This window comes from Phyllostomus hastatus, unplaced genomic scaffold (assembly GCF_019186645.2).
Source record: "Phyllostomus hastatus isolate PE091 unplaced genomic scaffold, TTU_PhHast_1.1 phas_scaffold_114, whole genome shotgun sequence".
In the NCBI taxonomy this organism is placed as follows: Eukaryota; Metazoa; Chordata; class Mammalia; order Chiroptera; family Phyllostomidae; genus Phyllostomus; species Phyllostomus hastatus.
In genome coordinates, this window is record NW_025334006.1 from 9,496,597 (window position 1) to 9,520,474 (window position 23,878).

At 44.1% G+C, this 23,878-nt stretch overlaps 1 protein-coding gene across 2 annotated transcripts in view; it reads right to left on the reverse strand.

The window, feature by feature from the left end:
• The window catches only part of NRF1 (nuclear respiratory factor 1), a 125,822-nt gene that overhangs the window by 14,797 nt on the left and 87,147 nt on the right, over positions 1-23,878 (reverse strand). For both annotated transcript variants that reach the window (XM_045855730.1, XM_045855731.1), the window contains exons 9-10: positions 19,049-19,206; positions 10,953-11,077 (exon numbers count right to left, since the gene is read on the reverse strand). In XM_045855730.1, the coding sequence (XP_045711686.1) occupies positions 10,953-11,077; positions 19,049-19,206 (283 nt within the window). The remainder of the gene's footprint in view (positions 1-10,952; positions 11,078-19,048; positions 19,207-23,878) is intronic.

Consider the following 23,878-nt stretch of genomic DNA (forward strand, 5'->3'; position numbering starts at 1 on the left):
TGCTGGGGGGCAAAGGGAGGAAGCCAGATGAGAGGTCTCGCCCGTGGTCCCCAAGTCGCTGAGAGTGGAAGGTGTGCCACCAGCTCAGTGATCCTCCCCAGGAGTGTCGTCCACGCTCCATGTTGTCCACAAAATGAACAATTCGTATCTGCAGTCTTGGTGCCTACGTGTTCACATGGCCTCTTGTTAGCCAGAAGCACTCATTAATGAGAAAAGAACTCTCTAGTCAAACAGCAGGGCGGTGGAAGCTTAAAGGGGGAGGCTGGGGAGCAGGGCGGCAGAAAGCAGACATTCCTAAAATTATAAAAGGGGTGAGAAAGGACATGAGATTCTTGAAGAAAAAAAATGTATAAAGGTAAAAAGATAAAGATCACAGTCTAACATGGCTGGAAGAGCTGCTCCAAAACCATTCAAGTGAAGTTCCTTGTCCTCCTCCAACAAGGCTGAAATAGAAGCTCCAAGGCTTACTTAAGCCGTCAGGCCATGTCAGGAGATTTGGACCTGCCTCTGAGGCCATGCTGCCCACCAGGACGCACTGTGAAGACAGACACATTCTCTGCGTGCTGGCCAGTGTGGTGGCTGCAGGGCACCTGCAATGTGGCTGGTGAGACTGAGGAGCTGAATCTTTAATTTTATTTGATTTCGATTAATTTAGGTTTAAATAGTTAGAGGACAGCTCTAAAACCTTTCCAGAGCTTCCGGTGAGTCAGCCCCACGTCATAAATGTGCTTCAGTCGCACGTACACTGTAGAACGTGATAAGAATGGCCTTTGTTTAGATGAAACTTAATCTGAAATCGGATGCTCTGCATTCACCTAAAATACATTTTCCTGGCATTTCCCTAATTTATATCACAGGGCTTTTTTTTTTCCTTTGCTGTCCTACCCCATCAATTTATTTTAACCCTCACTCCCACCCCTTAGGCGAGAAACTTTATCAGCACTGGACAACAATACGGTAGAGCTATACATTATGAAGCTCCGAGCTGTAAGGAGAGGCTGGGCTGGGCAAAGTCAGAACTGCTGGGTGCCTCTGTGAGCCGATCTGATAGCAAGGCCTTTGTAGTCTCGCTAGGAGCAGGGTCTCGGTTTCCATATATAGACCCTTCAGTGATTCTCAGACCCAGTTGCCAGCTTTCCAACAGAAAAGATGTCTTTATCAATTTCACATCGAAAACCCCACTTAGGCTCTGTAAATCTCTAAACTGGGGCCTAATGATGAAGTTTGGTGTAAGTATAAAGTCACAGGCAATTGTGTTGACAAAGCCAAACCAATATGTCTCCTTTGCTGGGCCTTTGCTCTCGGACTGACCAAGAGGAGGAGAAAAGCGGCTTTGTCAGGAGCAGATGTGCAGTGGGAGGCCCCGGGAAAGCAGATCTGCTGAATGAAGCAGGTGCCACTTAGACATTCACTTTACTGACTCCAACCACAACCTCCCCTTCATTTGATATCCTGCTCTTGGCAGGAGGACGGAGAGAGAGCATCACACAAAAAGAAAGCATGTTTATCCTGTTCAGATTACTGCTCTGCCAGGCTGCTGCTGCTGGGTTCTGCACACTTGCTCTTTATTAAGCAAATGGTAGATCTGGGAAGTGAATCCCTGTATTTACACTGGTAACCTGAGAGCCAGAGGGCCCCAAACCATACTGGCTGCGATGTGCAAGCTATTAGAGTTAATAACAGAGCGCTGACATTCCTTCAAAATCCTAGTAGAAACGTAAATAAAAAGAGGAAAGTCCCCTTTACCCAAGACCCTTAAAAACTTCATTCTCAAGAATTTTTCCTGTGATGAAATTCTGGTTCTTGTGCGAACAGTGATTAATCCTCTTTTTTACATGCTCAATTAAAACCCACGTTCCAATCCACGTTACTGAACAGAAATGACTCCCATTAAACTTGTCCGACTATGGCTCTGAATTTGGTATGCTACAAAAAAAATCCCTTCACAGAATATTACCTGCAATGAGGCACCAAGATTCTGTACAAGGAGCTGGAATCATCTAAGATCAGAATCTGTCTTTCGAATACAAAGACTCAGATAGATCTGGGGACCTAAAGGGAAGGAGAATGAGATAACGAAACATGTAACTTGGCCTTGCGGACACTGGGGATGGAGAAGAGACCATGGTCAATGGTATCCATCTGCCAGATGGCAGGTATGTTCTTGGGAATCTGCCCAGAATGCCCCTGGCTCAGCAGTCTCCTCAGACTGAGAGTATCTGGCACAGTCAGACCAAGGAACAGAGGAAGAGAGGCCAGCGTGGCCTGATAACACGTGCTAATTCCCTCGAGGAGCCAACTCTGGAGGCTTTAACATGGAAACCAGCATCTGAGGGACATGGCCACAGTTTAGATGCCTCCTAAGAACAGAGACCAATGTATAGTGGCTTAACATTTCATTGTAAAAAGCCCTCTTTTCCCTCCTAGTCTTCAAGTCTTCAAATAGCAGAGCCTAGGTTAGTAATTCCTGGTGTATGTATCATAAATGCCTGAGGCCACCCCAGGTCATACTGGTATAGGGAGGTGACACATTCCCTCTGGACATGCAGACTGGGCAAGGAGAAAGATGAATCTAAACCTACAATGGCACTTTCAAGAGGCCTGCTCCTTCTGAAGGTATCCACAGGTCAACATCTTCACAGGAGACAAGGGCACCAAAGAGCTGACACTGGAAGCCCCCCAGCTCTGGGGCTACGTCTGATGAGTGACAGGAAAGGCTTGGTAATGGTGAGAACCGAATCTCTGTTTTGTCTGCCTAGCTTGCCTGAGGCACAATATGCTTCCATCAGTAACAAGCGGGGAAGCGGGGTTCTTAGTGTGATTCACTACCTGCTCCCTCCAAATGGAGGCTTACTGAGCCAGATCCTACGAATGTGCCCCAGAAGTGCTAAAAGCAACCCGCCTGAAGATTAAGTCTCTTCCCATTCAGTGTGAGTCTTTAATACTAATAGAAGTAGTTAACAGTTATTGCATACTCACGATGGCCCCAGCACTAAAGAGGACTAAATATTCTCTACTGTCCCTCAAATTAGCGACATGGATAGGGAAGACTGAGGAGTCAAAAGCTGCCACCTCCCTCTTAGAGTTCCTCTGGAAGGCATTTAGGACTCCAAGAGGTCATTATGAAGGGAGTGGGGAAGGAGGACAAGTTTCAGTGCCATGAGAGGGCTGGATGGGTAACACCCGTGGGGCAGAGAGCTGTGAACCTCTTTGGGCATTCTAGGACTGAGAGCCCCACTGCACCTCTCCATGTTACCGTTTCTTAGAAGCAGCCATGCTTCACTGTGAGATCTGGAATTAATCTGATATCAATGGCTGCTTTTAGCCTTGTGATCCACCAGGCTCTGGACATTTGCTTTTTGGGGGGAGTCGCTATAAATCCATTAGAGAGCTGGGCTTGAAGATGCATGTATCCAGGAAGAGAAATTTGCACTTGTGAGGCATCTAAGTCGAAATGTGCACGTGGCCTGGGCCAGGACAGAGAGACTAGGAAGTGGGTGTTAGTGTTGCCACTGCCTCTGTCTCAGGCTTTCCTGCTGGGACTCTGCAGTGCACAGAAATAGGCCAGTTCTTCTCGCCACCCTGCTGCCCAGCTGTTTACTGGCTGAGGATTACTGCAGTCACATGCTTGGGTGTTTTTGTTTTTGTTTTTTAAAGCAAAGCCATGCTGTCCATGAGCCGAGAAGGTCACAGGGAGGCAAGGCTCATGGAGCATTTGTGTTGTCTGCCCTTGTGCAGAGAGGGCACAACTTGCCAGAAGACCATGGTATTTCTGCTATGGCCTTTAGTTTGGAGAATTCTGCAACAATGAAAATGTTCTGTATCTATGTATTCTTTTTTTTAAGGCTTTATCTATCTATTTATTTATTTAATTAATTGATTTATAGAGACAGGGAAGGGAGGGACAAAGAGAGAGGTAGAAACCTCAATGGTTGTCTCTCACATGCTCCCAACTGGGGATCTGTCTGAAACCCAGGCACGTGCGAAACCAGCGACCTCTTGGTTCATGGGCTGGTGTTCAATCCACTGAGCCACACACGCCAAGGCAATGTGCCCATGCATTCTTTTACAGTGCCCACTAGCTACCTGTGGCCATATAAATTTAAATGCGAATAAGTTAAAATTAAATAAAAAATTCAGTGCCTTGGGCCATGATTTACTGAGAACTTGAAATGTAGCTAATGTAACTTGAATGATGAATTTTACATTTTATTTATTTTTAATTAACCTGCATTTAAATTCAAATAACCACACATGGTGAGTAACTACTATATTGGACAGCACACCTTTAGACTTTGTATTTTGATGCCACTTATTTATTTGCCCTAAGATTTATCGTGACACTGACTTCTAGACACAGGGCTCATCCCACTCACTGGGTGAAGGTGAAATAATGCCGAGAGAGCTTGCCTAGTGGTGGTAGTAGCAGTGGCTGCGGCGGGGGGTGGGGGGGATGAAAAGAGAAAAAGATGAAGATCTTAAATAAGTATATGCAACACTTATAGTCAAAAGGCAAAAACAGAGCAAAACTGAAAGTTATTTTCTTACATGGACATCTAACAACATGTTTCCCAGAACAAAAACTATTCATCTTAAGAGCACAGTTAGCTGACTCAAGTGGGGAAAACCCTATCTGCAGAGAAAGCGTGTTTCCCAGAGTGGCCCACGGGGCGCACTGAGAGGCATCCGTCTGCGGGGCTGTGCCCCACCGCCGCAGTTTCCCTGCACAGCGCCAGCTTCCCAGCCAGCCCCAGTTGCAGGCCTCATTCACATACTCACCCCTCTCCTTTCTGAGTCACAACTCAGAACTCTCCTCACCTCATCTGTCCCATGAAGTAATCTCTTCAGGGCTCTGAGTACACTCCCACTCCCTCCATTTAAAAAGACCTACAATTCTAACGGGGAAACAGCTGTAAGACAGACAAATCTTCATTTGCCTTTTCTTACAGAACAGGCAATGCCTCAGCAGGGTCTAACACCATCCTAGATTCTTAGCTTCCCTTAAGGCCTCCCTATTAGTGGAAAAGAAGGCCGTTTATATTTTATAGAGAGTGGCCTAAAAACTCACAGCAGACTGCCACAGGTGCTGCTCCTTGGGGACATTCAGGGGGACCTGCAGCCTGCGACTCAATGCTCAAAAAAATCCTGTTGCTCAGGGGCTGCCCGCTTCAGGTCCTGGAGGTAATGTGCTCATGGCCTTCGGATTAAAGGTACAAATAGCACCACAGCATCAAAGAGTGCAGCATCTTTTAAAGCTATTATTATGCTTTACAATGACTGAAAATGCACTCTTACAATAAATCTTTATTTAATGCATTTATTTATTTAAACTTTAATTAAAATTACTGAGGCAAAAAGGGATTTAATGCACTTTTTGGAGGAGTTACAATGACATATTTCCTAAATTAATTTAACATTTACATCTCTACTGACTCTTTTGGGACAAGTCCATATACTAATGTGTCCAGAGGATGAGGAATGCAGAAAAAGAGAGAATGAGAGATGCGTTTTACAGTTTATCAAGATGAGGACTGGCACTTCATCTCATTTTTAAAGAAGAGCTGGAAGAGGAGGACGTGTAGTCAGTAATAATGGGTGATGGCGGTGGTGATAATGAGGAAAAGTGAGGAAAGTTGCCCTTCCCTGATGGAAGTTGAAATACAATGCAGCTGGGAGATCTGAAGAGCGATTGTGCCATCAGGAACAACAGAGGCCATACTAACTACCACAAATGATGGGCTGGAGGGCACTGCGGTCCTCGCCCAGTGGGCGTGATATAACCAAATGCAGGAGCCATTAACCAATGTCCCCTTCAATCAAGGTTCCTTCCATTTCCTTCACTCAGGGTGATGCAAAGGGCTTCTGATCTATTCCCATTTTTACAGCATTCACCTCTGAGCATAAACCCTTTACCTGCATATAAGGTAAGCGCGTGGATCTGTCCTAAAGGCAGGCAAGCAGGGCCCACGACTGTACTGCATGCTCTGTACAACCTGAAGTATTTGGGACAACGAGAGAGAAGAAATTTATGCTCACAGCTAATGATAATTTCATGTTTATGATGTCTCCATGTGCCCAGCACTATGCTAAGCACATTGTAGGAATTATTTTAATGCTCACTATTACCTTATGAGCATAGAACTATCATTATTCTAATTTTATAGTTAAGGCTCACAGAGGTTAATTTGCTTGCCCAAGATCAGCTTAGTAAGTCATGCAGCTTTTAGAATATCCAACTAGGAGTTCATTACCACCAACACAGTAATATGTGAAATGTTATAGGGTTTAATGCCTTTTTCTTGAAGAAGAAGGAGGAGGAGGAAAAAAAGATAAAAATATGAGCAATAAAATGGCAATAAATATGTACCTATCAACAAGTGAATCTAAAAATCAAAATAAACAAGTGGAACAGAAACAGACTCACAGATACAGAGAACATTCTGACAGTTGATGGGATGGGTGCAAACTGTATAAAGGGATTAAGGAGCACAAATTGGTGGTTACGAAACAGTCATGGGATGTAAACTGCAGCCTAGGGAATATACAGTCAACGATATTGTAGTAACTATGGAGGGTGTCAGACGGATATGAAACTTATCAGGATGATCACTTAGTAAGTTATGTAATGTCTAATCACTGGGGTATACAAGTGGAACTAATATAATACTGTACATAGACTGTAATTGAAAAATAAAAAATGATTTTAAAAAATGTTAACCAATTTTTTTTTCAAAATTAGTTATAAAATAGTACAGACATGACCCTAATTAGGTTAACAATTTAAAATGCTGTATTTTGAAAGTTCAAAATACTAAATAAAATTCTATGTAGTGGGATTTTTACAACTTGGGCCAAACAACCAAACAAATGAAAGCTCAGCGATGCTATGACTCCTTTTTTCTTGTGACAACCTTAGAAAAAGTGTCAGCCATTTAAAAAAATGCTATTACTGCCCTGGCTGGTGTGGCTCAGTGGACTGAGTGCCAGCCTGTGAACCAAAGGTCATGGGTTGTATTCCCAGTCGGGGTGTGAGAGGCAGCCAACCAATGTTTCTCTCCCCATCTTTCTCCTTCCTCTCCCCTCTCTCTCTAAAAATATATAAAATCTTCATTATTTTTATTTTTTTAAAGATTGTATTTATTTATTTTTAGAGAGAAGGGAAGGGAGGGTGAAAAACATCAATGTGCGGTTGCCTCTTGTGCGCCTCATACTGGGGACCTGGCCCACAACCCAGGCGTGTGCCTTGACTGGGAGTCGAACCAGTGACCCTTTGGTTTGCAGGCTGGCGCTCAATCCACTGAGCCACACCAGCCAGGGCTAAATAAAATCTTTAAAAAACAAAAATAAAAAAATGCTAACACTTCTCAGCAGCTAGGGTAAGAGGCTGGATGGGACAACAGTTGAAGGAGATGATACCATTGATTTTGCTGATTACTAAGAACTTCAGTTACCGTTTCGTTCCCTCCCATCTAGCTTTAGGAATAAAAGATAGCTGCATGGATCGCAATACAGTCTCAGAGAGATGAGCCCTTCCGAGGTGGCCAAGTGCCACTATAATTCTTAGTTTTCATTATTTTTGCTGGAAAAAGGAAGAGAAGAGATCGGTAGATCTGATTCCCTGAGGATTGCTACCAGTGGGTGGCAAGGTTGGGTGAAAGGTGGATGTCACTCAAAGAGCTCCTCCACCCTGTGTCAGCATGCCGACCGTGGTCTTTGAGTCCATCAGCACAGGGGGCTCTAGGCTACGGAGGATGGCAGAGTGAAGGGAATCAATGGCAGTTTTATTTATTTTTTATTTTTACAGATTTTTAAAAATTTACTTTTAGTGAGAGGGGAAGGGAAGGAGAAAGAGAGGGAGAGAAACATCAGTATGTGGTGGCTTCTCGCACATTCCCTATTGGGGACCTGGCCTGTAACCCAGGCATGTACCTTGACTGGGAATTGAACCGGCAACCCTTTGGTTTGAAGGCCAGCGCTCAATCCACTGAGCCACACCAGCCAGGGCCCAATGGCAATTTTAAAATGTGTGATTTCTTACATGAAGGTGTGTTAGGGAGGGAAAAGAAAGGAATAACTGTTAAAACAAGAAAAAGAAGTAAAGAAAGAAACATATCCAGAGCATTTTCCCAGCCCAAGGTAATTCTATCTGCCTTTCAACAAAAAGAAAGGCACCTGTGAAAATCTTTACATTGAACCAACCATGAAGCTCCATCCTGAAAGATCAAAGATTCATTTAACTATAACTAAAAGAGGGAAAACATACATGAAATAAAGTAACGCTTGTGCTTGAGTGGCTGCCTTTAGAGTAGGGATGGGGTAGGCTCCAGAAAAAAAAAGAGGGAAGTCTTCAGGGTATGAGAGACTGTCGAGTCTGCCTTGGGGACCTGGAATTTAAACTTCTGCTGTGCGTGGGTCTTTCACTTGAGAATGCTGTCCCGCAGGATGACAGGACGCTGCTCTTTCATCTCCCTCACACTGCCCCAGCCCCTCGCCCCGGGCACTGTGCTCTGTCAAGCCTCCATTCCCTCTGGTTCCATCCTAGAAGATGCTGAAAAATGTCTGCCTCAAGCCTGAACAATATCCAAATTGCTCTCAGAAGAGTCATCTGCTAGTAGGATTTTCATTTAAAATCTACTCTGGAATCTGAGATGTATTTTCCCCCCAGTGGTAACTGTTTCCAAAAAGCACCTTGTTCTGGCTCTTTCCTGTTAATAAACTCTTCCCAACAGTGAACGTGATCCACTGGCAGACTCCTTAAGCTTGTCATCATGGAAGCGACAAATGTTGGTAGCAGGACGCAACGTGAAAGACAGATGAAAAGAGAACTCCTATGTCCCAGTCCCAGAGTAAATGCTGTAGCACTATGGATAGAAACGTTACCAGACAGGAGCATCAGAATTATCTGGATCCTATCTAATAAAAAAATTACTCTTTGGATACTCAAAGGACAAGTGAAATAATCAGTCTCACTTAAAATTGCTGGAATAAGGCACAACTCAATGGTCTCATTTGATACAGAAAAGCCGCATAGAGAAGGTGATAATTCCAACTTTCAAGTCTGAGTTCAGCACGTGGGGGCAGGGCAGTCACACACTGAGGACGGCCACTTTGGGGAATCCTAAAAGCCTTTAGGATGTAGACCAGAGTTTTGTCTTGTCACAAATGTAGCCAACAACATGGAATCAACAAAACTGATTCACACAACCCAAAGCTACTGAAGAGTTGGCTTCCAGGGACCAATAGTAGTGGGTGTGGTTCAACTTTACTGTATGGCTGAACAGGTCTACTTGGCCAGTGACACAGAGGGTCCTTACACTTACCTATAAATTCACCCCCCCTGAGAAGGGGAGGTTGGGGAGGAGGCCAGAACTATCACAGTCTATTCTTCTCTCCCAGACAGGTCAAGACCATTAGAAGGGATAACAAAGTTTCCCATCAAACCCACATAGAGTAGTATTTTCTGCAGTGATAGTAACAGTGATTACACTTTGGAAGAATGTCACACAGGTATCCTACCTTTTGTTTAAAGTAGATTGGGACTCAGATGAGGAACAGAAAAAAGTTAGCAAGATTCTTGCTAAAGAGGGAGGTTTGCCTTCACTCCACCCACTGTTCTTTCCCTCCTGAACATACATGGCTGTGAGATGCCCTCCATCCTACAGTGAGTGCACTGGCTAAGATCACTCTCTCTCTATTGGGGTTAGTTTGCGGAAGCCCCTAGCCCTGCAGAGAAAACAGGCTGCAGGGTTTTTGTTCTGTTTTGTTTTTTTAAATAAATGATTCTCAGGGACCACAACTGCTGTTCATATTTCCTACGTTATTCTTCTCTCAGGGACAGAAGTACCTTCTTCCTCCCAGTTCCAGAGGAGAATGCAACATTGTGTCTGTCTTCAAAGACTTTTCCCACTAAAATCTTACTCAATTCTTAGGGACTACCCTAAAGAAAGTGCCAGGGACTTTTTTTCAGCCACTAATGCCATTAAGGAACTTTCTCCTAAATAAATTATATTATTATCTATCCTCTTTCCAGGACTTTGAACAACACATCTCCAAAACCAGAGAGTACCTTGTAGAAATGCCTAATCACTTATGTTGTTCATATACCTGAAACTAGTCTAATATTCGGTGTCAACTGTACTTGAAAAAAAGTACCATAGAGTACTTAATTTGACCTTCTTAACCTAATTATATATACAATTTAAAATACAAGTCACACGTTGTCTCTCACACAACAGGGCTGGTCCTCCTCTTTGACCCAGACTTCTCTGGCACTTTTCCTGGGCGGCCCGAGTCTGGGTAACCAACTCCCTACTCCAGAGCCTGCTGGAGTAGACCTGAAGAGCTGGGCTGGAGCTGTAAAATGTTGCCACCATATTTCTATGAATTTTATCCCTTTTTGTTCATTCAGGATATCATCAACACCCAGGGAGTCAAAGAGCTGGGAAAGAAGGGCAGGGTGGTAGCATGCTGTTGGCCAAATCAGAGGTCCTGGGGACCACACACAGTAAGCAGCAGCACCCACAGCACCAACCAGAAAGGCACCTTCGTCACAGCCTGCCGGCTGACCCGTGGTGAGATGGTGGCACCGTTCTCCAGTCGGAACACACTGCCCGGCCATGATGTGCCTGCCACGGGAGTCTCTGCTACCCACAGTAAAGGGCACTGACTACCTCGTGGAGAGTAAGGGCAAAATGGGCCCCACCGCAGATTTTGAAGTCCCTCTCGGCAAGGCCTGTGGTAGGAAAACAGTCACTTCAAATCAGCGATTCAGTTAGGTAACCATCATCATGGCGTTCCCCCGCCCCAGGAAGCCCCAAGGCTCCCACGAGTGAAAGGAAATCAGAGGCTCCTGGACTTTTCTGAGGCATCAAGTGCCTACCACTAAAGAAAAACTCAGGAAGGTTTAAGTGGAAACAAGGAAGAAATTCAATAAAATATTTATGCTCTCTTACCATTAGCATCTTGGACTCCAGTAAGTGCTCCAACGGCTGCTGCGGTTTCCCCAGACAGGACGATCTGCCCCCCGCCTTGCAAGGTGGCTTCGGCCAGTGTGGCGACAGCATGGGCGGCAGCTTCACTGCAGGTACAGGAAGGAGAGGGGGGACGTGCATGTTGAATACAGGTCCAGCACTGCAGCGAGAGAAACCATCCCGACGGCCCTTCCCGGGACCTCTCCATTGACTCCGTGGTTGTGAGTCTACCACTAACTACATGAGTCCAGCGCCACTGAGAGAGTCAGAGTAATGTTTGAATAGTAATAAAAGGGGCCAGAGAAATCCCAAGTTGTACCTATTTATGAAGCTACTGTGAGAGTTTTTAAACCTAGAAAATGGGTGCTTGAGGACAGAAAAGTCTCCTCTTTATCAAGATGGATTGAGCGCTTGTGAGCCGGCGGAAGCTCAGATCCACACCCATGGAGCAACACGCATCCTGGCTGCCAGCGTGAGGTTTCCTTTCTTCCTTCTCTCCCCCCAGTAACACCAGGCAGGCCACCTGCAACTGGCCTTTCCCAGCCAAGGCTGAGGGATAACATGAGGAGTTAGCAACCTGGATTTGCTATTCAATTAATATTAAATAATAATAATTTGGTTTATATCCATGATATCAAATACAAAGTAGTGGTTGACTACTATCCTGTAAAGTCCAGCTCTTCCCTCTGCCTCACTGTACATGCAGGCAGTGCTAAATAAAGACTTAAAATTTAAAATATCACTGTAAGTCCAAACTCCTCAACTGCAGAAACAATAAAAATAATAAAGCTCCCTTCACTGCAAAGCAAACACTCTGTAGCACAGAGAGACATTAACCATGCTTCTAGTGAGCAGTATTCCAGTGGTTTATGTACCACTTTGCTTTCTTTTCCTTACTGTATGCTTTTACTCTACGCACATCGGCCAATTTACACTGATTTTATGATGCTACAAACTACAAAATGTGTGATGTTATGTGTCAGTAAGGAAGAAAAGAGAAATTCCTGACAATTGTAATTGTAAGATTATAATTTACCATCCAGATTTCAGAGATGTTAAAAGTGAAGAAGCAAAAACAAATTCAGCGCGTCTCCCGGGAAAGTCCCAGGCGCCACAGTTGGCAGTCACCGAGGAAGTGCGGAAAGCGGGCGCATTAAAGGAGGAGGTGGTGCCACTGAGTTCAGCCGAGGTGGACACAGTCCTGGACTCGGCACCAAAGAATCCAGTTGATTCGGCTTTGCCCTGAAGGGGCAGACTTGGCCATAACTGCGACAGCTGTCTCCTGAGCTGCAGGTGGGCATGGGCGGGGGGCGCTGGACGGGTCAGGGTAAACACGCCATGACCGTGGGTGAAGCACCACGTACCAGACTCTCACTAATGTCACTTTTGTCTACAAAAGTCATCAGACAAGTAAAGCCACAGCCATCATCACCCCCCGGGGAAGACTTCTTGGTCACTTTTAAGGGTTCTAGGAAACACTAAAAGAAATCCAATGAACAGAAGAGTCTCGATAAAAAGAAAATTCTCCTTTTCTTACTAACTTGCCTTGCTTTTTAAATTTTTATGTCTTTGTGTTTAAAAATGTTATTTTTCTCTACTAATAAAATGCATGGAGAAAACTAATGCAAGTTTCATTAGGTATAAAAAAAATTAAAACTATAGAGATAACGGTATTTCCTTTTTATCTTTTGATATTTTAAAATTTTCACCAGAGGATATTTTTTATTGATTTCAGTGAGAGAGAGGAGGAGACAGAGAGATGAGAAAGGGAGATATGAGAGATATGAGAGAGAGAGAGACAGACAGACAGACACATTGGTATCAGAAACACTGATTGCTTGCCTCCCATATTTGCCCCAACTGGGGAATCAAACCTAAAACCTACATATGTGCCCTGACCTGGGATCGAACCCACACCCGTTTGTCGTGCAGGATGACACTCCAACCATCTGAGACACCAGCCAGGTCTCTCCTTCATCTTAAACACAACTGTAAATAGACAGTAATCAGAATCACACTACACATACAGTTTTATAGACTGCTTTTCTTTCACCTAACACTGTATTGACCCCACGTAAATTGGTTTTTTAAAAAAGATTTTATGTATTTATTTTTAGAGAGGGGAAGGGAGAGAGAAAGAGGGAGAGAAATACCAATGTGTGGTTGCCTCTCGAGTGTCCCCAACTGGGGACCTGGCCTGCAACCCGGGCATGTGCCCTGACTGGGAATGAACCGATGACCCTTTGGGTCACAGTCTGGCCCTCAATCCACTGAGCCACAACAGCCAGGGCTTATAGTTTTTGATATTTATTCAAAATAGTACGTTAAATGCAAAAGTGCTGACTTTGACCTTTTAAAGTCATTTAGCTGTGGCAACTTGTAATTTGTAGACTTCCTCTGACGTAGTTGAAGGTCATGATTAGATATTCCAAATTTATTTCCTTCATAAAAGATTTTGGGATGTAACTGAGGTTGAGCAAAAAGGCTGAGGAGAGTCACAGAGTTTACATGCAGCGCCTGTAAAAGCTGAGATAATCCTTTCTGCTGAAACATGTTTCTTGGTGATGTGCCACACCCGGCCAGTCATTCCACAGCATGAGACTTCGGAGCCGAAGGGGAGCCATGATCCAGAGTTGCTCCTAAGACTACTCTCCACACTTTACATGGTAGATTTTAAATTCAAAGTGCTCCATAAATATCAGAGATGGTACAATGAGGTATTATGCCCCGGCCGGGTGGCTCAGTTAGTTAGAGTGCCACCTTGTCCACCAAAAGGTTGTGTTTCGATCCCTGGTCATGGCACATCCAGGAGGCAACCAATTAACGTTTGTCTTTCACACTGATGTTTCTCTCTGCCTGCTTCCTCTCCAAGCACAATGAAAAGAAAAATGTCCTCAGGTGAGGATTTAAAAAAATGATTATTTAGTACCTATTTAGTATCATTAATTTCAATATTTTTCTAAAAAACTTGTGTCAAATAACACTACCATCTGGCTTGACAGTATTAGCACTCTGGCCTGAGCCTCAGGGAAAGCTGAGAAGTATATTCTCTGGAAGGAGCTGCAGCTCTGTGGTACTGTGAAGGCAGCTGTAGATGAGAACCGTCTGTATGGAAATAGGACCTTTGTTCACAGGGCACCTCAGCCGCTGCTCACTGCCCGGTGTTCAATCGCGTGTTACAATGATCTCACTTCACGACCATCAGAGGCAACGCCTTGCCACTCATGTGCACCCTGGACGCATGCTGTTAGCTCGGGAGTTCACAGGCAACGATGGGGAGGGCGCTACCCAAGACCTGACACACACGTCTACCTGTAGCCAATCACACCTATTTAATTTTGCCTGAATATTTATTTATTTGGCTCTAAATATTTAAAGTAATTTTCTTTCATACCTTTCTAAAACATGTTAATGTAGGCACACTCTCTCTCTCAGGAGCATGCCCATGCCTTCCTTCCCCCACAGGCGTGCATCTGCACTTTCTCTCCTAAACTCTAAGGGTCCCCACGAGACTGCAGCCAGGGGAGCAGTGGGCAGTGGCAGCTTGTCCCGGGCCTACCCCCTGAACCTGTCTGCAATGCGAGGCCCCCTTTTCTCTGCCGTTTCAGTAAGCCAACAGCGGCCCGCCTCGGCTCGCTTCTGTCACTGACGTTTACTTCTCGGTAGGCCAGCGCAGCCCTGCCCAGGCTCTCCTGTTGCTTCTTCTATCTGAAGTCCTTCCTTGTTTCACTGGCCCCAGCTTTAGTAAACGTGCTCTCAAAAAAACAAAAAAAGTTAACACAGAAGAAAAGGTGTGAACGACCCACCACCTGAGCAACCTGGGATGCCAGGGATGAGGGTTTGATGGGGATGAGGGCCAGCGGTGAGCAGCAGGGGACGGATGCTCGGATGCTCTACGCAGGGCATAAACACAGCGGTGACACCCATGGTCAGCAGGCCCGGTTCCAAATCCATTCTGAACACTTACCCTAAACTTCGTAAAAAATGATCAGACTGTAGCACTAGAAAAAGACTACCTTCACTTAAAAGGTGAATAGGGATTAAGATGTCTTTCAGCTACTACTTCACAACTTTTTGACTGAAGTCATTTCCCAAACAGTTACAAATGAGAACTTTTCATCAACTTTTTATCTGCAAGTGTCCAACCTTACCCACAAGACAAAGCAGCGGCTCCCAGCCCTGCCCTCCATTTCCAGGGAGGATGTCTGACCTGGGCCGCCCATCCCATTTTACTGGCAAATAAATAGCAGTCCATATCTTAAAGCTACATTTTATTTTAGTAATATCTCTAATTTTAATTCAATAGTATTTCCACTTAAATAGTAATTTTTTTCTTCAAAAATATGATTCACTTCTCATTTAAGCGAAGTTTCTCCACACTGAAAGAACAGCAACTGTAAGTTCCTTGGGAAGAGGAATCAGCGTAAGCATTCGCATCCCCACAGTGCTGAGCCACAGCACTCACTGCACACAGCAGGCCCAGCAGAAACCGTCTCCGGGTCAACGACACCTGCAAACTTCCACTAGGGCACCTGTGAATTCAGTCCTCAAGTACTTCTCATGTATCTCTAGCTGCAAGGATTGTACGGACTTTGCAGAATGACCTGTTCAATAGGGAATACAAGCCCTGGCTGGCGTAGCTCAGTGGATTGAGCGCAGGCTGCGAACCAAAGCATCGCAGGTTCGATTCCCAGTCAGGGCATATGCCTGGGTTGCAGGCCACGGCCCCTAGCAACTGCACATAGATGTTTCTCTCTCTCTCTCTCTCTTTCTCCCTCCCTTCCCTCTCTAAAAATAAATAAATAAATAAATAAATAAAAAGGGAATACAAGTCTAGGGCAGCTTACCCAACAAACTGAAACTTAAAATTAATCACTATGTTGCAACAACCCAATGGTTCCACTTCCTTTCCTCTCTGGTTGTTCCAGCTGAATAGCTCTACTTTCCCTTCTTTTTTTTTCTTTTCTGGAGCTGGGATGTTCTGTTCTTTACTTGTTCACTTTGATTTTCTCTCCATTTCCTTCTTAAAAGTGCGGATTTATTATGTATTTGGAAAATAGTAATTATTTTTTTATTGTCTTTAGAGAGAGAGGATGGAAGAGAAAGGAGAGAGAGAAACACAGGCTGGTTGCCTTCTTGTACATGCCCTGACCGGGGACTGAACCTGCAACCAGGGTGTGTGCCCTGAGCGGGAACTAAACCCTCCACCATTTAGTTTACAGGATGACGCCCCAACCAACTGAGCCACACTGGCCAATGCTATTTGGAAAATAATTAAAATTTAACTAGTTTCCAAATATTTTAATGAAAATTTCTCCACAGCCTCTCTGGCTTATTATAACGCCGGGTGGGCTAAAGGCTGTCTGAGCTCAGGGTCCTTGTTCTGACTTGCTACACGAAACTCTTTTAACAACATGGTTGAAAAACAGGTCTGTCCTGCATCTGTCCTGATCTCCTTTGCACATCTAATACTCGAAGGCGCCCTTCTGCCTTCTTCCCACCTGCCATTCCATGCCGCTCGCCTCTCTCTTCTCTCTCTGCACCCACATCTGCTGTTTACAGTGCAGCAGAGGTGCAGGTGATTATTAGAGAGCCATGCTTGTCCCATCTGCACCTGAAACACAGGTTGGAAGGGAGCAGCTCTATGAAATCGCTGTTACTATAGGAACAAAGACCGGAATTCTTAGTGTATTTATCAGTGAGATGACTTCCAGCAACAAACTCTGTGGAGGCCGGGATTCGTCTCATCCCACACAGAAGCAAACACGGAGGCTTGTGTCTTCCGTCTAGTCCTCCTGGCATTAGACAGTGAGTCGCCTCTTAGAATCAGAAAGCCCCTGGTGTGCCCCTAACAGCCTGCAATGGCCTAGTCTTCGCTGTCAAGCTCGGTTTCTTCACCCCCAGCAAAGGCCGCAACATGCCATCCCCAGCACTCACAGGGGTGTGGAGCTACTTGATTGCAACGAGGTTTCAACATCTCCCTACTTCTCCTACACGCCACACCGAACCACATTCTCCTTCCTTTAGAGTAAACACTCCAGCCACCTCAGCTGCATCTGAGTTGGTTAACAAGCCCTCAGGGGAAACCATTACCCTCGTTGCCTTTAGAAATAAGCCCTGGTCCTTACACTGAAGGGAGCCAGAACACACCTCACATTTTCCACAATATACAGGGCTCCCAGGATACTCACACTTCACGAGAATAGCCACAGTGCTGGCTCAATGAAACCAAGTTTTGCTGGTTTTCACTGGTGGCTAGTTAGGCCCCATGCTACAGTAAGGACTTACTGAGCTGAAGAGGGGGAGGTTCTCACTCTGGCCGTGGTTTTCCAGAAGTTTACCTGTGCGTCCTCTCTCAAAGGAAGGGGTGCGATTGGGCCAAGTGTAAGGAATAAAACAAGCCTTTCATGTTACTGAAACGCACATTGGTTCAGTGGGCTAAGAAACAAGCGTCAATTCCAGCTCACTCACACACTCCATGGGTGACTCTGCGAGGACAAGGGTGTGTGTGACAGTTTTCTGTACCTAATCAACCTCAGAGTCCTGGCCATGCTTCCTTCCAAATCAGTCCTGAGGTGCTAATTATGGCCTGAACACTTAGCTGAGAGTTTTATATACATTAGCTCATCAAATCTTTTTTTGATTCTATGCAATGAAATCATTCTTACTGTAACTACGAGGAGACTAAACAAAACTCAGGAGTTAAATTTCTCTAGATCAAGTGGCTAGTAAGTGGCAGAGCTGGGATTCAGACCTGAATCTATGTGACTCCGAGCCTTCCTCAGCCACCTCACTGTCCAGCCTTGTGGAAAGCATTTGTACACACGCCTATCAAGGCTTTCTAGTTCTCTCCCCACCAACCTAAACTTCAGCTGATTTTTATATTTTGGAAGAGGTGATCCCCCTCCTCTGAATTTCTATGATGTTCACAACTCAAGAGTGAATTGCACTCCAAGTAATACTGCTTGCTTTTTAAGTAATATTGTTTTGCTTAAATCAATCTCCCCAATAGTATAGCCTCGCTGAGGGCCGACATTGTATCTGAGAGCACTCTTCACCTACGGCCCGATCTAGCAGAGTGCTGGGACGTCACAGGAAGTTCAGTGACTGCCAAAGACTAACTGCTGCTGTACACGAGGATGACGGCCGTGCTACCACATGCCAGGAGCTGACCTGAGGGCCTTACGTGCATTGACTTTCAGCTCTCACGACGCCCTCCAAGTTGGGCACTGGAATCACCCCCATCTGACAGAAGTGGAAAGTCCGGGCCCTGGGTTCAAGTCAGTCACCCACCTCAAACAGCTACTAAGGACAGAGCTAGGGGTCAAACCCAGGGAGTCTGGCTTCAAGACCCACACTCTTAACTATTAGCTAAAACGTCTGAGTTCATTCAAGATAAAATTATGTCAGCAATGAAGAAAAAGAATGACATGGAATGCCAATAACCAACAGAAGGAACCAAGCAGGGAACAAGACAATTTCATTTCAGAAACTACCCCTTACTAGAGTATCCCATTCTGGAGCACCCTTCATAAACATACCTGAAGAAAAAAAATCAATTATTTTTCCCAGTAACACAAACTCATTTTGTCATTGATAAGCAAGGAAAACACATTTCCTGAAAAAGTCAGTAAAATCAGCTCTCAACCAGCTAAAACATGGATTAATACCCCTAACAAAAACCAGTTTCTTTTGTAGTATAAAAGGAAAATCACTCCTGAAGCTTCTTGATTTGGTATTAATTATATCCTTTAGACCCTTTGAAAACAAGTTCTCAAACCTTGCTGCTCTTGGTCTATTAACAGGCACAGAGTGGGATAAAGCAAAAGGGACCCGCGCGTGTCCCAGCAGGCTTGAGCCAGAAGTCAGAGACGCTGGACTGGTTGCTGGGGAGTGCAGGGGTGGGGTGGGAATGGGGTGCATGAGGGCCAATGAGAAGTCAACTTACAATATCCTAAGCACTCAGAGTATTAAGCTCCAACTGCCAATTGTGACAAACTGAGGTACAACTCTGTTCTAGGACCAGTATGGAGGGACGGGCGGCCACCCTCACTTGTTCTCCCCAGCCCTGCCTCCACCTGTTGAGTGCCATGGTGACCGTAGCTCCCTGCTGCATCTCCTGAGAAGCTGCCACCGCGGCCTCTGCCAGCGATGCCACTGCCTGGGTGGCCTCGGACGCTTGCGTCGTCTGGATGGTCATCTCGCCTCCTTGTAACGTGGCCCAATTTTGTTCTACCTGAAGCAGAGAGGACAGGATGGTAAAGAATCAAAATAAAAAAAAGATTATGAAGCTTCAGTCATTTTTCTAATAAACTGCTACGTGTTCAGCCAAATACACATATACACTTTTAAATTAACGTGGCTGACAATGTACAGAACAGGGATTAAGTATGCTATCTTTTGTGTGAAGAGGGGAATTAGAATATGTATTTGAAATTGCTTGTATTTTCGTAAAGAAATTCTGGAAGAAACCACCAAAAATATTTTCCTTAGTTGTGAGCTGAGGTGGGGTGGGGTACAGTGCGGCTGTGGGAGTAGCTTAAGTAGGAGACAGAAAGCAAGATTTTCTACTCTATACTTTTAAATGATTTTTGAAATAGCTGAGCCTTATCAATTTGTTACCTACTCAAAATTTTTCATTTAGACCATAAATGTAATGACAAAAGAAATTCAAACTGTACCAAAGGGAATATTATGCCAGCACTCTAGACCCTTTGCCCAAAGGCCACTACTGTTACCTACTTTTTCTATGTAAAGTACAAGTATATTTACATATATACACTCCTACTTCCCCCTTTCTACTCCTTTCTTTCAGAAAATAAAAATGACAGCATCTTCTACATATCCTTTTGTACCTTGCTTTTTTCACAAACAATATGTCTTTTAAATGATTCCATTTTGGAACATATGAAACTACTTCATTCATTCATGGTTCATAATAATGGCTGCACAGCCTTGTATTATACAGATACATCATGATTTATTTAACCAGCCATCTTGTAATGGGCATTGAGGTAGTGTCCAGTCTTCTGCTATTATAAACAGTACTGTGATGAATAGCTGCAAACACTACTTTGTATATTTTATGTGAGTGTATTTATAGAGTAAATTTCTACAGGTGAAATTGTATATCAAAGTGGTTCTGTATTTTTCTTTTTGATGGAAACTGCCAAATTCAGTTAAGTAATTTAATGTAGCAAAACCTGTTTTCCTTTTAGTGAGTCAGAACTGTGAAGAAACAAAGTGAAACACGTTGTCTGGTGACAGCGCAGACCAGAATTGAGCTTTGCTAGATCTAGCACAGGGTTTCTCAAGAGCGCACTATTGACACTCGGACCAGACAATCCTTCGTTGCAGGCGGCTGTCTGCAACGAAGACATTGCAGATGTTTAGCAGCAGCAGCACCCCCAGCTTCTTTCTGTTGGGTGCTAAAAGCACTCTCCCCAGTTATGATGATCAAAAATGTCTTCAGACACTGCCAGATATCCTCTCTGAGGGGCGTGTGTGTGGGGTGCTCCTTGTTGAGGACCAGTTATTTTAGTACAATGCTTTGCATTTAGAGGCTTCTCAGTTCTGGATCCCTAAATCCTACTATTTCAGTCCATTTTGCTCAACAATCACTGGCTGATTATCCTCCTTAGAAGACAAAAAGCAGCAGTGCAAGGAAAGCACTTTCTATTCCAAAATATGGGAGGTGACAAATCAATCAGCTCAGGTGGAATGTTTCTATGGACTCGAGTCCTTGGGATGTTAGCTGTGCTTATTGGAACTCCCGCTGTCCCAGCGTCACATCTCTGGGGCCAAGTATATGGTTAGCTTGAGCCCATGTGTTCCCGTGTCCTAAAGAAAGTATACAATCTCTAGGAGAGGCAGATATTTAAAATACCTCCTGCTTTGGTCCTATTACCATACTTAGGTTATCACACCACTTCTCAGAATGTTTGTTGAAAGCCTCCCAGAGGATGAGATTCTTTTGAGCCACCTTAGTAGTTGCCCTGGGCTCTCACAGGCATGGATTGAGTCAGCAAGCCTTCGGGGCTCATCCCTAAGAGGCAGAGACATCCTGTTTCCTTCCCTTGCAGCTGCCAAGTTGCCCACTAAGGAACTCAAACAATGTCACTTTACAGGCAGGTTACACTGCCCATTTGTAGATGCTCAGTGATTCCACTCAAAAAGTCAGTGCAAGCTGGCCAGCCCTGTTACCTTTTGCCGTTAAAAGTCTTCCTCTTTCTAGAGCTGCCCCTCAATATTTTTGCCCATCCCACTGCTGAGCTGGCCTGGGGCAGCCCTCCCAAGTACTTTATACTCCAATGGCAGCAACTTAATATGTAGACATTTAATTTTTTAAAATATTTATTGATTTTAGAGAGAGAGCACGCACAAGAAAGAGAAACATCTATTTGTTGTTCCACTTATTGATGTGTTCATTGGTTCCTTCTTGCTTGTGGCCTGACCAGGGATCGAACCCACTGCAACCTTAGCATATCAGGACAATGCTCTAATCAACTGAGCTACCCAGCCAGGGTCTAAGATACAGACATTTAGTTACAACTATATATGTAGAGAAAATGGCACTAAAATGTTGCCATATACAGTATACTTTAAGGAAGTTAAATTGTAGTCATGAAAGATTAATGGATGTTGGTAAAGGGTGGAGAGGAAGTAGGAAAATAAGCAGACAAAAAGATTTCTGTTAAAAAAAATAGCAGGTGATAAATCAGCTTAGGTATTAACACTTCTTTGGAATTCCTATTTTTGAGTCTCAGTGCTTTAGTTGTATTTGCTCGGGCTCCTGTTGCTCCCCCTTTCCATCTGTGCGGTTATCTACTCCTGGATGTCACCATGTCCCAGAGAAAGGGCCACAAGCCCTAGGAGGAAAAGATATTCAGAAGATGTATAGTTAGCGTCTATGCTTTTCTGAAAGAGACCAGCTACAGTGAGGCCTTTAAACTGTGGCTACTCTCACCCCCCCTCTAGCTACATGGGGACCACCGGCGTGTGGCGCTGTCACACTGTCACAATGGGATGCACTGCACCTGCCGCTCCATTCAATAAGAATGCAACTCCCAGCCTTCCAGCCTTCCTTCCTGTCGTCCATCCTTCTAGTGTCTGAGCTCAGGGGAGACTGAAGGAGCCAAGACGACATCACTCCCCTGCAGCCCAAGGCTCGGCGCCTCTCCTTCACGTTCCACAGCCCCGCCCGCCCCCCCCCACCCCGGCTTGCTTCCACAGGACCCTTCTCTCACTGCTGTGGTCCTATGGTGTGTTTCTCTCTATCACCCGCCGGTGTGCTCCTGAAGAGCAAGGGCAGCCTTTATTTCTCTGCATCTACAGTGCCTGGCAAAGAAAGTGTGTGCTGAATGCATACACGAGGAACATAGTCCTTCATTAATATCTAACTACTTGTTTTTTGGCCTACCTGTATTTCAGATGAATTGATATTCATTAAAAAACCCCACCTACAGTAAGTTGTGCTACTTCAAAACATGTGCTACTTGTTACATGTGTTGATGGTTCGGTTTAAAATTCATGCCTCTAATGTTTTTGTACTTTGTTTTTTCCTTTTAACAGACTTTTCTGACACTTAATGCAATTAATACCACCAATACATCTTAAATCATACAACAGAATAAATTCTCAAACCCATTTGTATTTATAAATATGCCATCAGAATGGAAATTGTATAAATATTTTGAAATCAACATACATAGTTTATTTCATATTATTTTGAAATTCTTTTTTTGTTCATTTCAAAAGGCCTATGTACCTTGTTCTGTGTCCTTAGTTTTAAGTTGCCTGAGGTTAGAGACCGTTGTTTGGATTTGGGAGACCGTATTTTACCAGAAGAGACAGGCCCCCAAATAACCCCTCTGTCTGGGCTAAATGTGACCACATGGAACCGACCAGACACCAAGGGCAGTGTGCTCTAATGACACGCACTCTCGCTGGCAAGGCTGTGCTAACAACATGACCTTGCACCTTCTAACGGTATGGGCATCGTTCTTTTTGTCAAGGGCTCCCATGTTTTGGGAGAAAAGATGCTAAACACGAGGCAGCAGACTGTTTTCACTGAGCCACCTGATGTGACGTTCACTGGCTTGGCGTGGTCTTACTTGCCTCAAGTCGGTGAGATGTTTTGACTAATTACAGTTCTTAAGGCTCAAAACTAAAATGCCAACAACCATGTCAACATCCAGGAGAAATCAGAAGGCAAATGGAAGTATACTATAAAATCTAAAATGTTCTGTCACTTTCTGAGATAATCTATGCTTCTCTTCACATCTTTTTTGTTTTAATGGAAGTGTGGGAAGAGTTAGAATTTTTTTAAATCTGACTTTGGGTATCATATTTTCCATGAATTTTTGAATACATTAACTACCTCAGAATATGTGAAGTTATTTAGTAAAATGGGTTTTAAAGAATTAGATTCTAGAGAAGTATATAAGAAACACAGCTATTATATTTTTTGAAATATAAGATATATTCCTCCCAGCTGGCCCCGAAATTTGGGAGGAATAATGGTTGCTAATGCTGCTGTTGAGTTTTGTTTACATTTACATTGGTGAAATATTATGTTACTTATGTTATTAAATATTTTACCACATTTTTTGCTTCAAAAATTTTTTCCCTATTTTCCTTCCTCTAAAACCTAGGTGCATCTTATGGTCCAAAAATACAGTACTTTCTTTAAAAAGTACCAGGAAACATTCAGTAGGAAGATATAGCTGTTAACTTTGACTAAGTCAAAAAGTAACAAATCTTGTAAATGTATTCACCAAGGTCTTCTCTACCTCTTTTTTTTTTACATTTATTTGTTTGTTTATCTAAATTGTATTTTTCCCCATTACATTTAGTTCCTTATCCCTCCCTCCCCCAATCACCACACTGGTACATGTCGTCCATGGTCC